This window comes from Erythrolamprus reginae, chromosome 5 (genome assembly GCF_031021105.1).
Source record: "Erythrolamprus reginae isolate rEryReg1 chromosome 5, rEryReg1.hap1, whole genome shotgun sequence".
NCBI classification, from domain to species: Eukaryota; Metazoa; Chordata; class Lepidosauria; order Squamata; family Dipsadidae; genus Erythrolamprus; species Erythrolamprus reginae.
In genome coordinates, this window is record NC_091954.1 from 63611661 (window position 1) to 63625657 (window position 13997).

At 38.3% G+C, this 13997-nt stretch overlaps 1 protein-coding gene across 1 annotated transcript in view; it reads right to left on the reverse strand.

Annotated features, from left to right (window-relative positions):
* The window catches only part of CNNM2 (cyclin and CBS domain divalent metal cation transport mediator 2), a 119680-nt gene that overhangs the window by 7726 nt on the left and 97957 nt on the right, over positions 1-13997 (reverse strand). Inside the window, exons 5-6 of the mRNA XM_070752769.1 lie at positions 2604-2697; positions 199-264 (exon numbers count right to left, since the gene is read on the reverse strand). Coding sequence (XP_070608870.1) covers positions 199-264; positions 2604-2697 — 160 coding nt within the window. The remainder of the gene's footprint in view (positions 1-198; positions 265-2603; positions 2698-13997) is intronic.

Sequence of the window (13997 nt, forward strand, 5' to 3'; positions counted from 1 at the left end):
AGACACAATTCCTTTTTGTTTTAATATCCATTGTTATTATCCAATCAAAAATAAAAATTCAAGGCACCCCACCCACCGGGTTGGACCCAAACCCTTTCTTTTTAAAAAAGATGCTATGCAGTAGATAAAACTGTTGCTAATTAGTTACAGGGTAAGTGCAATTTACAACAGAGGTACAAAAGAAGCAAGCATATTTACCTGGACTGCCTGGGGCTAGTATATCTGTTCTGCTGACAACAAAGGTACGAGACAAGGATAAAGGAACTAGAGAATGGGAAAAGAGATGAGACTAAAATCAGAGAATTTATTAATATCTTTAAAGAAATAATCAGTTTTGTCATGGTGAAGAAATCAAGTACAATTCAAATATAAGTGAAAGACATAAAGAGAACAATTAAAAACTGATTGGAAAATAAAACATAATAACATTTAGGAAATCAGATGTCAAGCAATACATGCTTTTTTCTTAGTTACTTTTTTTAGTTCAAAATTCTCTGAATTGGAAAATACAGTTGTTAATATATTTAGAATAATCTTACTAACAACAGACATTAGAGATATGCAACAAAAGATATCATCATAAGCTGTTTAAAGGAAGTATCTGCCCCATAAACATAAACATATGCATTTTGTATTTGTGTTATAATACAAGTAATAATCACAGCTCAGCTCTTATTCAAACAGGCCATAAAAAACCAAGCCTGGCAAAAAATGTAAGAAATCATTTTGCTATCTTTTTTCAAATACAAAATAGTGTTATTTCTGTATAATTTTTGCTGTCAACAAGTGAGGCACCTACATACTCTTTTAATCCTAATCCAGGAATTCTAAATTATAACAGAAATGAAGGTAAATGAAGGCAAGCCAGCTTGAAGGAAGTTATTGTAGCAAATGAGAAAGATAGAGGAGGGAGGGAGAGGGAGGGAGACAGGGAGGAAGACAGGGAGGGGAGAGTGTTACTTCCATAAAATCAACCCATACAGAAATCCAACATGCAATTTCTTTCACCTTCTTGCTGTAAAAGAAGAGGAGTCAGTCCAACAAAGGAAGTGATCAAGTATCTGGAAAAGGAATTTGTTCCTTCAAAAGTAGGTATTCAAAGAAAAGTAGGAGAACAGGACAATGCCAATATGTGCTAACAAATACAGTGTTCCCTCGATTTTCGCGGGTTTGAACTTCACAAATAGCCTATACCACGGTTTTTCAAAAAATATTAATTAAAAAATACTTCACGGGTTTTTTTCCTATACCACGGTTTTTCCCGCCCGATGACATCATATGTCATCGCCAAACTAATAATTTTTGCAAATAAATAACAAAAAAATTAATTATTGTTAATAAATAATTATGTTTATAAATATCAGGATCACTATGTGTCTTATTCAATGGTGAGTACCAGTAAAAATGGTAAGTAAATTGTTGTTAAGGGAATGGGAAATGGTAATTTGGGGGTTTAAAGTCTTAAGTCTTAGCCAAAAATGGTGTATTTACTTCCGCATCTCTACTTTGCGGAAATTCGACTTTCGCGGGTGGTCTCGGAACGCATCCCCCGCGAAAATCGAGGGAACACTGTACTTCTAAAACCGAACATATGGCTAACAAAAGCACCAAGAATGGTTTCCCAATAAAACAATAGCACAAGATGAAGCCAAAGAGAAAAATCAGAGCTTGACCCAAGTTGTCATTTATTCCTGATCTGATATAACAAAAATAAATTGTGTTGTGTCTCATTGGAGAGCTGGAAATCTAGCTCTAAAAAGATTTAAAAAATAAATCTCTATAGGTTTATCTTAACCAACTGCAAGACTATAATGTCTTTCTCCACTGAAACAGCTATACCAGAATACTTCAGGATAAAAACAGTCTCTTATGCCTCCCCAACATGTGTACAGGGATACAGGTAGAAAACTGTACTTAAATACAGAAAGTGATATAAATAATCCTTGTGATAGAGGAATTGCTATGAATTGATAACATACTCTCTCCATGACTCCCCAAAATTTAGGTTTTAAAAAATCTACTAGAAGTGAGAGGATCAAAATTATTATTGCTGAACAATTTTGATCCTTGTTGAATAAGACTGGCATTTGTTTGTTTGTTTGTTTATTTATTTATTTGCAAACATCAGCTAAATAAGATTCTATCTTTCAATCTGCTATGAAAAAGATAACTGGGTGTAACTCTGTAAGAATCTTTGTAGCAGAAGCAATTATTTTATTTTCTGATTTTCACTAAAATAGCACTTCTGGATACTATGCTATTTTCTTGCCAATAAATATTAATTCATATGATTTAGTTTAAAAAGTTTAAGAAGTTTCTTCCAGGTTGAGTGACTTAAGCTAATATACACTGCTCAAAATCATAAAGGGAACACTTAAACAACACAATCAAACTGTCCACTTAGGAAGCAACACTGATTGACCATCAACTTCACATGCTGTTGTGCACATTCAACTTTGTACAGAACAAAGTATTCAATGATTATATTTCATTCATTCAGATCTAGGACGTGTTACTTGAGTGTTCCCTTTACTTTTTTGAGCAGTGTAGTATGCCATCATCTCTCTTAACAGCAGTTTCAGATGGAGGTGGTGAAAAATTACCTGGTGAGGCTGTGAGAGCCATCACTCCATAGTAAGAGAAAGCACCAGCTTCAAACTTCATTCCTTCTTTCCCAGCCTCTACTTCTACTTTTCCCTGCAGAGGAAGAAAAAAAGATAACATTCCTATTTAGAGGAACATCCTAATTAGAGGAAATGCTGGCCTTTAGCCAGATCCATTAATTCATTTACCTTAGCAATCATTTATTCTTTCTAAAAAAAAAAACCAAACAAAAAGTTATTTCTCTTTTACATCTGTTCCCAAGTATAACTGGTTTGCCTTCAATACCTCGGAGACTGTATTTCTCAATTATATTCAATAATCAAACATAAAAGATTTTAAATAAAGGAATAAACCATTCTGGCTATGGATTAAACGGCTTCACTATGTGGGACAGTGCCATATATATTTCCCAATGACATTTGAAGGAATGTTTTATGCTTCTTTCCAGTATATAACTTTCCATTCCTACAGATTCCTAACATTATCTTAAAGGCCAGGAAAGCTAGCTTTAGACAATCAAAATTAAAGCCAGTTGGTGGTGAATGTGGAAGAAAATAGCAAGTACAATGTGAACTAACAGAGCAAAAGACATCAATTCCAAAACTGGCAAACTATCACTGTTACTTTAAGAATCACAAATTCTATACGAGGTTCAAGGAATTTTATCTTCTGTGTAATTGTTCAACACTAATAGTTCATATATCTGACATTTATCATTTTGAAGCTTTGCATGCTTCAAGTTCCAAATTAATTAACAGCATACCAAAATGGAAATTTTAGAAACTGTTGGCACCTGATATTTCATGGTTAGTCGACAATGGCTCCTGTTTTTCCCAGATGGGACCGAGGGCTGGTTCATAAAATCTAGCAAGGAATTGATTACGATGGGAAAAGCTCAATGTTTCATTTTAGGTTCGCTTAAGGGGTAGCCAACTTTACCAAAGACATTGGGAATTTGGGGAAAACAAAGGGAATTAAAAATAATCAAAACGAAATAGGAATATTTATTAAGAATATTTATTAAAAACTGAAAAAAATATAACCTAACAGAAGGGGGGAAAACAGTAAAATTCAATAACAATTCTTATTCTACTATTATCATGTCTACAGCAAAGTAGACATTTGGTAAAAATCTACCAAATGTTGTAAAGCCTACTTTTGCTGTTTCTCAGTAGCACAACCAGCAGATATTCTTTCTGTGCTTTCCTTTTTTCTACCACCTACTGTGATCTACCAGTGGGAAAGACTACCACCAATTACTGCTCTCAGTATGTTTGGCATTCTGTTCAGTTTTGCATTGCTTAATTTTGACTTTACTACTAGAACTTTTGCCATACTAGTTCTGGAAATCACCTGATTTCCAGGCCCCAGAGGCAGAAGTGTAGCACTCTAAAAATGAGAATTCATGCATAATAGAGGTCAGGAGCTGTCACGTACATGAGGGCTGACAGCTTTCTTCAGCTGAGAGCTATGAAGAGTGCAGGGCTCTTCTCCTGGTTGGAGTCCTGACTAGATGATAAAATCTAAATAGCTTTTTCTCCTTCCTCTTAAGGGTGTTAGCAGATGTGAATGTTTTTTAAATGGAACTAGGGTTTTATAGATGCAAACAAGTGAGATTCACCACTTCAAACATCCTATTTGGAAAACTGGAATGTTTCTTCCATCTGATGTTCTCTATCATAATTAAGTTTTTGTTTCTATAGACACGTACTTAAGATATATCCCTGTTAAATCTTGTCTATCTAAATCTAAATTGGATCTTCGTTCAGAATAAATATACTTAGATCAGCACTGCTCCTGTGTTTACAAGAGAGTCAAATCTCAAGGAAAGCAATCAATGGAATGAGAAAATTCATATTTATTGGTCAGGGAAAGGAAACAATCTCCCAGAATGCTTCTCAATGCAGATTTCTCTATACAGTGGTACCTTGACATACGAGTTTAATTCGTGCCAGAGCCGACCTCGTATGTCGATCAATTCGTATCTCGAACCAATGCATTTAGATTTGGCTTTTCGCCCTGAGATAACTGGAAAAAATGGAATTCTTGCACCACGGCTCGTATCACGAATTTGAGCTCGGGTGTCGAACAGAAATTTTGCTCGCGTCTCAGCTCGTAACTTGGAATACACGCATGTGGAGCAGCTCGTATCTAGAGGTACTACTGTATATACATACAAACACATGCATGCAGAGAGATACATACATATAAGAATACAGTTTCCTATTTAACTGGCTCTGCAGTCACATGTTCCCTCGCCTCATTTGCAAATAGGAGGAAAGGTTGTTGCCTGAAGTTCTCCCTATTTAAAATCTTTCCTTACCAATGGGAATGTTCACCTACCCCGCTGGTACACTGGTGGACAGTTTTCCACAAAGTTAATATTTTCTTGTCTAATTTATAATATTATCTTCTAATTTAAAAATGAGATCGTCAATTACACCCTAAGAGCCACAGAGTTTCAGAGCCCATTGGCTGGATGGGAAGAGGCCGTCCTGCACCAGACAATTGGAGCCGTGAGATCACTGATTCTTGAGGGTTCCTCCTTCACATGACCTTAATTGCCTGCATGGGATGTATTCTGTTGGTAATGAACTGAAAATAAGGGTGCCAGCAAACTGAACCCAACTTATTCCCCTGAGCACCAAGCTGCTGACAAGGTGGAACTCTCTTGTAATGATACACCCTTAGCAAAAGTAAGTGAGCTGTTTTCATTCTACAACAACCGAGACATGTGATAAGTGGCATTTAAAGGAAAAAAGGACAGAAAGCTACTAGATCACTAAAGAATACTACATATAGGTAGCCAAAATTTGCAGAGAATGTATCAGGAAAGCAAAAGCTCACAATAAGCTGAATTAGTAAATGATCTCATGAATAACAAAAAAAAGATTCTTTGGGTATGTTTAAAATAAAAGAAAGAGGGAAAAATAGTACGCCAGCTGCTAACTGAAGATGGCAAATGATAACAGATAACAAAAGCAGAACTATTCAATTACTATTTTAGCTCAGTCATGTGTTCCACCAGGGAATTATGAAGAAGCCGAGGAAGGAACGAACAGGTTTCCAGTTCAAGCTTGTGAGAAATATTAGCCAGATACTGACCTTGAATGAGTTCAAATCTCCAGGGCCAGATGGATTGCATCCTAGGGAACAAAAGGAAATTGCTGAAGATCTGGCCAAAACTCTCTAAACCAGGTGAAATAACAGATGACTAAAAGAAGGAAAGCAGTCTCCTTATAGAAAAAAAGGAACTGCAGACCAGCCAGCCTGATACCTAGGAAGATTTTGATTTTAAAGCAATTAATGTTAAGAGACTTGAAAATAATTTGGAAAATACTGAAAGTGTGGATTTACTAAGAACAAAACTTTCAACACTAATTTATTTTTTTACCAGGTAGCAGTAGAAATAAATGTATCTTTACTAGCAAAGAATGCATCAGCTACTCTGTGGCCGTTTGATTAGCAAGTATCAGCTGATTCACACATCTGTAATATGGAGCTACCGGTTATTTAAAATCATTCTTGAAACTGAATTTTCATTTCTCATATGGAGGTAAGACATGGATACCACAAAGCCTAGCCCTGGACTATTTTTATTAATGTTAATGAGTTGGATGAAGAAATAGGAGGGATTTATATAATTAGTAGATGATCCCAATTGACGTTAATACTCTATAAGACAGAAAGAAAATTCAAAATGATCTTGAGACAAAAGAGAAGTGAATTTTTAAAAAACATAGAGAGTTCCTTCTAAGGATGGAGAAAAGTTTGCAACAGGGATCCTGATTTAATTCTGACATGCAGAAATATATGCACTGGCTCATTGCTGGACTGCAATGCCAGATCTAACAATGATAGAGTTATCGTACATATATTTTTACATGTGACTGATTTGTTTAGATGTATGGAGGTTTTGTTATCTTCCCGGACAGGATGTTTTGCTACAAAAATGCTGAATATATATGTCCTAAAATTTGCAAGGTCAGTTGCATCACGGACAAAGAATGATGTTACTCTGTTTATTTATATGAACAATGGCTCTCTGAGGTGACCTGAGTGGATTAATTCCAATAACCTAAAAACTTTAAGCAACTTTGCAAAGAAGTTCTAAATAACTTATGTGACATCATCAACCAGCATTTTTTTATTTGAGCCAAACTTAAATTTGTATCCCACTGTAAGTCCAATGGAAATAAGAACAAATAAAGATCAATAGTCTTATTGGTGAATCCTGCCCATCAAAGAAAAGAGACAAAAAGTTTCCATGGAAGGCAAAGGTATTCCAAAAGTGCATTGTGAGAAGAATGAGTAATTGGCACCATCTCATAGTCAGCTGAACAAATAGCATCATTATAAGAACAATTATTATAAAGTGTAAAACGTTTCTGAGCCATGAAAAAGCTGATGGTATGTTGGTCCCAAGCAGGACTCATGAAGTCAATATGATAGAAGGTCTTATTGAATGGCAGAAAGATCTTTATATAACTGAAATTCAGCAGGATCCTAGAAAGAATAAGATTCAAGATAGTTGAAAATTTAATCCTATGGAAAGTATATTCTATGGGTAGCCTGGACACGGTCCTAAAGTGGAAATTCAAATGGAACCACCAGGAATCAATGTTTGAAATAGTATTTAAGAGACTGAAGTAGGAATAGTAAGGTCTAGGTTTAAGTCTACTCTTAGTTATGGAAACTTAGTGGTGACTTAGAGCCAATCGCAATCTAGCTCACAGGACAGATGGATTTCTCTTTGTAAGCTATATGTTGCTCCTGGAAAAAAGACAAGACATATGTTCAACAAATAAAATAAATAAATCATTTATATAAAGATATAGACGCTGCTGTATGAGGTACAATATTACAGCCATCATGCCAACCAGAAATAATTTCACTGAAACAAACATTTAAAAATTTATCCTTCTTAATCCGATAAAGATTTTCTAATTAGTTAGGAGTTGATCTCATTCTCAAATATTTTTCAGTGTGGTCAGAAATTCTGGTAGGACTGAAACAACAACAAGAATACAAATTGGATTAGATGAAATATCAGGAAAGGTATATGATCGCACTTTTAACCTGAAGAAAGTTAAAATCTGTTCTCACAGCACTGGCCTAAAATCAGTTCATATTAAATATTAGGAAAACCTTTCTAATCATAAGAATCAATTATCAAAGAAGGTAGTAGAGCCTTGATGGCAAATCTATGGCATGCATGCCACAGGTCGCATGCGGAGCCATATCGGAGGGCACACAAGGCATTGCCCTATGTCAGCTGCATGCTGGCCACCTGATTTTCAGCCTTGCGAAAGGCCGGTTTGCCCTCTGGAGGCTTCAGGGAAGCTTCCCTGAAGTCTCAGATTGAAAAAACAGCTCAACAGCAAACTGGAAATGCATTTTCTGAACTTCCGTTTTGCCCGTTATGCTGTTTTTTTGCATTCCGGGGCTTAAGAAAGCTTCCCTGACCCTTCCAGAGTGCAAAAACAGCACAACGGCAAACGAGAAGTACATTTTTCTGAACTTCTGGTCTGCCCGTTTGGCTGTTTTTTACGTCACAGGCTTCAGTGAGAATGCGTGGGGATAATTGTACACATGCGCAGGGGAAGCGCAGGGGGTGTGCACATGCATGGAGGGGAGGGAAGAGGTGTGGGCACATGCACACATGCTAGCACACACACACACACACACACTTTTGGTGCACGAACTAAAAAAGGTTTGCCACCACGGTAATAGATTCTTTAATTTTAATTCCTGTGTAAAACAGGATTATACCTTGATAGATAAAATTATGTGAAAGGCAAAGTTCACATATGGTGGTACTCCAAAGTTGCTTTGACTGCGGCTTATTAAAGAAAATGCAATATGAAATAGCTTATTATTGTAAGCAAAACCCAAACAAATTATATTATGACTTATTATTATATATGGACCCAAACAAAATATGGAACTGACTTCTAACAGTCAGAATAAAGCTTTACACTATTCCAAGAATTCATCCCACCAGCATGTGCAGTGGGTTCTATAGCCCTTTACTACTGATTCATATGTGGACTTATGAGACGCTTCTGCCCATGCGCAAAAGCATTCTGGGCGGGTAGGTGCAGGCTTCCACCACCGGTACTACGCATTCTAAGAACTGGGCCGAACCAGGAGCAACCCACTGCTGCATGTGAGAAATAATAAAAAGAGATCATTAAAAGTGTCATAGCTATATTTCCCTAAATACTGACCTAAAGACAGCAATAGACAATGCCACAGTTTCTATAAATATAAATTATAGCATATAAATTCAATAATAAATAAATAAAGTACAAACTCTACAAATTGTTAGATATATAGATATATATATATAGTTATATATTTCTCTATAAAGAAAGTTTTTATGATCCAAATACAACTGAGAAGGCTTCTGTGAAACATTTCAGCATGTAATATAGGCGGTATATCTCTTTCAAAACATTTTAAGGTACTTTGGATTAATAGACAGTAATTAGACCAAAACCACTCAGTGAATTCCATGACTAAATGACTTCTACCACTGATTCTCAAACCAAGCCAAATAGAGATTGTGTGAATTGGCAATTTTAGAGTTCAACCATTGGATTGATGGACAGCCTCAAAGAGATTCAAGATATTTACTATTATTGAACATCTAAATATACTATTTAATTCTATATGCATATATGCCATATATGTATTACACACAGGCACTCAAAAATATATATTATCTATTATATTTGCACACACACACACACATGTACGCACAGATCTTCTAAAATTATACACATTCAACCACATTTACTGGGATAGGAAAAACATACCCAGAGTCCAGTTTCTGCCACACATTTAACCATAACTTCTGTACATTAGAACATTACACAGGCCTTCTGATGTTCTTTCCTAGCTTGCACATCACTATTAGAGCTGCCGCTGCTGCTGCTACTCCTGCCTCCCGACGTCAGGAAGGTTTAAATAGAACAGACAGCTTCGGCCACCAGGCAAAAAGCTCTGAATGTGCGGTCAGGCATCTGGCAATGATCCGCGCATTTGGAGCCTCTCGAGTGGTCGAAGGTAGCTGGGTGGAACAGGCAGCAGGCGTTATGCACAAGGTGGTGGTATCCACAGGGTTGCTGTTTTCTCCAGAGTCCCCACCAGCTGGCCCAGCTGTGTCACAACCCGGCTTCTGTGAGCTCCCCAGCGCTTGCCTGCCCTGGTCTGCGGTGATCCCGCTCGCTCTCAGGGCGGCCAGGCGGCACAAGACCAGTCGGGACAGCTGCACCGGGATGCACCGCACTAATTTTAGCCTCGCCAGGAGAGCTTGCTGCCCCGCGAAGGGCCTGGACTGTAGATGGAGGAAAGCAGGCCCAGCTTCTCCAAGCCACCACCCACCTCCCTCCAGGCTTCCATGGGGCAAGGTGCTTGAACTGCTTTTTCCTCTTTTCTGTTTTATTTATTTATTTATTTATTTATTTATTTATTTAATCAGATTTGTATGCCGCCCCTCTCCGCAGACTCGGGGCGGCTCACAGAAATAATAGTACAATGTAAACAAATCTAATATTTAAGTTAATTTTAAAAACCCCAATTTAGAAACCAATCATACATACTAGCATACCATACATACATTTTATAAGCCTAGGGGGAGGGAAAATGTCAATTCCCCCATGCCTGACGACAGAGGTGGGTTTTAAGGAGCTTACGAAAGGCTAGGAGGGTGGGGGCAACTCTGATATCTGGGGGGAGTTGGTTCCAAAGGGTCGGGGCCGCCAGAGAGAAGGCTCTTCCCCTGGGTCCCGCCAAACGACATTGTTTAGTTGACGGGACCCGGAGAAGGCCAACTCTGTGGGACCTAACTGGTCGCTGGGATTCGTGCGGCAGAAGGCGGTCCCGGAGATATTCTGGTCCGGTGCCATGAAGGGCTTTATAGGTCATAACCAACACTTTGAATTGTGACCGGAAACTGATCGGCAACCAATGCAGACTGCGGAGTGTTGGTGTGACATGGGCATATTTAGGAAAGCTCATGATAGCTCTCACAACTGCATTCTGCACGATCTGAAGTTTCCGAACACTTTTCAAAGGTAGCCCCATGTAGAGAGCATTACAGTAGTTTTCCTTCAAGACATTGAACTCAGAGCTAATTGGGCTACCAAAACTTCCACTGCACCTTTGGCTCCGCTTTTGGCAGACTGGAGAAGTGGGGGATCCACTGTCTAGGTCAGCCTGGACTTCCTCCATTGCAGCAGTCCTCAATGGAGGAAGTCCACTGAACTGAACTCCCAGCGCATGTGCAGCTGATTAAAAAATAAAAAAATTAAAAAATATATATTTTTTAAAAGACGGTGGTCCCGCCGCTCAGCTGGAGCTGCGTGTGCAGCTTCATTTCCACTACCGGAACGGGGTTCCCAACTGTACCGGCTGCTGACCACCCCTGGTGGTCATATAAATCTTTTAAATGAATAAATAAATGAAATAATGTTAATTCTAAAGGGATCCACATAATTATAATTATGGTCCATTTAATAAACTTTCAAGGGCACTCAGATTAATTTCTCAATGTTATACACAGCCAAATTCTGTATGCAGCATGTAGAGTACAGCAATAAATAGTAAGAGTATACTATCAAAACCGGCTCCCTCTCCAGCTACAGCTTTTATCTTACAATCTGTTTGTTTCACACTGTATTATTTATTATGTAACTCAGTATTGGATTACTGTCTGGAGTTTATTTCTTCTAGGCCTTTGGCTATAACAAAGAATTCATTCATTCAAAGTTAGAGGTGACTTAAGCAGATAAATGACTCAAGAATAGACTATGATCCTGATCACAGAGGCCAAGAAAACAAGTATATTAGCAATATAAGATTAAAACACTTTTGCTTAAACATTTATTAGGTGGGATCATTCTTAGCACCTAATGATACAATAAACCTTATGAAATATATCTGTTGTGGCACAGGCTTTCACTGACTACATCAAATGCATAAACTGTTATCCAAAAGTGATAAGTATTTTTCTGTGTGTAGAACTGAAAACATTGGATTCACCCCCCCCCCCCAAAGAACAGAAGATTCTTCTACTTTTTAGTATAAAACAAACCACTATGGTTATGTTGAGCACAGGAGCTTCTATTATTTATTAGAATTTTCTATTATGTATTTTATCTATCATGTAAGTAACAACTTTTGGAACAAAAGTCTGCTTGAATTTTAAAACATGCACATTCAGTATACAAGAGAAGTAAAATGAAAATAAATATACTCTTTTATACAGAAATACTTTTTAAATAAAAAGTAATATATACAGTGATCCCCCGAGTTTCGCGCTCTCGATCATTGCTAATCGCTATATCGCGATTTTTCCACCCAGAAGTAAAAACACCATCTGCACATGCGCGCCCCTTTTTTCTATGGCCACGCATGCGTAGATGGTGGAGTTTGCGTTCCCTGGGCAGATCAGCTGCTGGGCGGCTTCCCTGGGTCTTCCCCCGGGGTTTCCCCTTTGCGTGGGCGGCCAGTAAGACCCCAGCGCCGCTTCCCAGCTGAGTCCCGAAGCCAAACGCGGAAGTTCGCCTTTGCCGTCTGGCTTCAGGACTCAGCTGCTGCAAGCGAGCAGCCGGGCGGGCGGGCGAACGGGCAAGCGGCAAGCGATCTTGGGGTTTCCCCGTTGCCCAGGCAAAGGGGAAACCCCAAGATCGCTTGCCGCTTGCCCGTTCGCCCGCCCGCCCGGCTGCTCGCTTGCAGCGCCGCAGCAGCGAGGAGCCGGGTGGGCGGGCGAACGGGCAAGCGGCAAGCGATCTTGGGGTTTCCCCGTTGCCTAGGCAACGGGGAAACCCCATCTTCGGCTCCTCGCTGCTGCCGCGCTGCGGAGCAGATCAGCTGTTGGGCGGCCGAAGGGGTCTTCCCCGCCGCCCACATGCAAACTCCACCATCTGCGCATGTGCGGCCATGGAAAACAGGACGCGCATGCGCAGATGGTGTTTTTACTTCCGTGCCGCTACATCGCGAGTTTACGATTATCTCAAGGGGTCTTGGAACGGAACCCTCACGATAATCGGGGGATCACTGTATTATTAAACAAGCTCAATAAGATCAAATTTGCAACCTTTTTTCTTCATGACTAATTTTTAAGGCTTTTAAAAATACCTCCTAAAAACAAGTAAAACTGCAATTATAATATAAAATATAGTAAATCATATCTTGACCATATTTCCAATTTCCTTCAGGACTTAATGAATCTTGATGCTATTTTGGGTCAGCAGAGAAAGGCTTCAGAATTCATAGCTCATTTTTCTCTCTAAAAGTAACATCTGCATAGATATCTGAGGTAAACAAATTTGTGTAAATCAAAATTGTTTTTCTCAAGGAAGAAGATATTGTTCCTAACAAGCATTCAAACTACCTTGTGAATTGATTTGTGAGAATATCAAAACTATAATAGACAAGTGTAAATAGTGTAGAAGATTTCAGGTTTATTTAAGTATACCAAAGTAATGCATTAAACTAAATAGTACAGTAGTCCCTCACCTATCGCTGGTGTTATGTTCCAGACCCAGCCGCGATAGGTGAAATCCGCGATGGGGAATTTATCGACTGATAGTACTTATTTAAGTATTTATATTGTAATTGTTTGGTAAGTTTTCATTGTTTTGAGTGCTTATAAACCCTTCCCACATAGTATTTATTTTAGATACAGTATTTAAATACAGTATTTACAATTTTAGATATTTTTTTTTAAAAAAACCTGCCGATCGAGTTCGGCGGGCTGTTTAAATCTGCCGATCAACTTCCTCAAAAACCCGCGAACCAGCGAAGATCCGCAAATGATTTTTCTCATTAATATTTCTTGAAAACCCGTGATGAAGTGAAGCCGCAGTAGGTGAAGCACGGTATAGCGAGGGACTACTGTATTATCAAATAACAGATCTAAAGACCGGGTTTTTTTTGTCTTCATTTGTTTTAGAGCAAGCCGGTAGGTGGTGCTGTTTGCTTACTACAGTATACATAATTGTTTAGTTTATTAGGCAAAACTAAGATTAGTCCAATTCATATTACAATTACTGTACTCATAAAATGCCCCGAGTTAATAATAAGCATACAAGAATTTTATGAAAATGTCATCTGTTCTGGTTATTGACTTTAAAATATTTACTTTGGGGAGGAAGTGTGATTTTCAAGCTTATTTGCTGCTTAATTGTTTCCAATCTGTTCTCACCGGTTTAAAATAATTTGGTCTTTACTCTATTTTGATGATGCCAAAAACCAAACCTCAGATAACATTACCTTCTAGATGTTGCTTACGTGCAATTCTCAGTATCCCTAGCCAACGTAGTGAGCAATGGAAATGGTGACTTGAAAACATCTACAGGGACTTAAATTATGTAATTAATTGG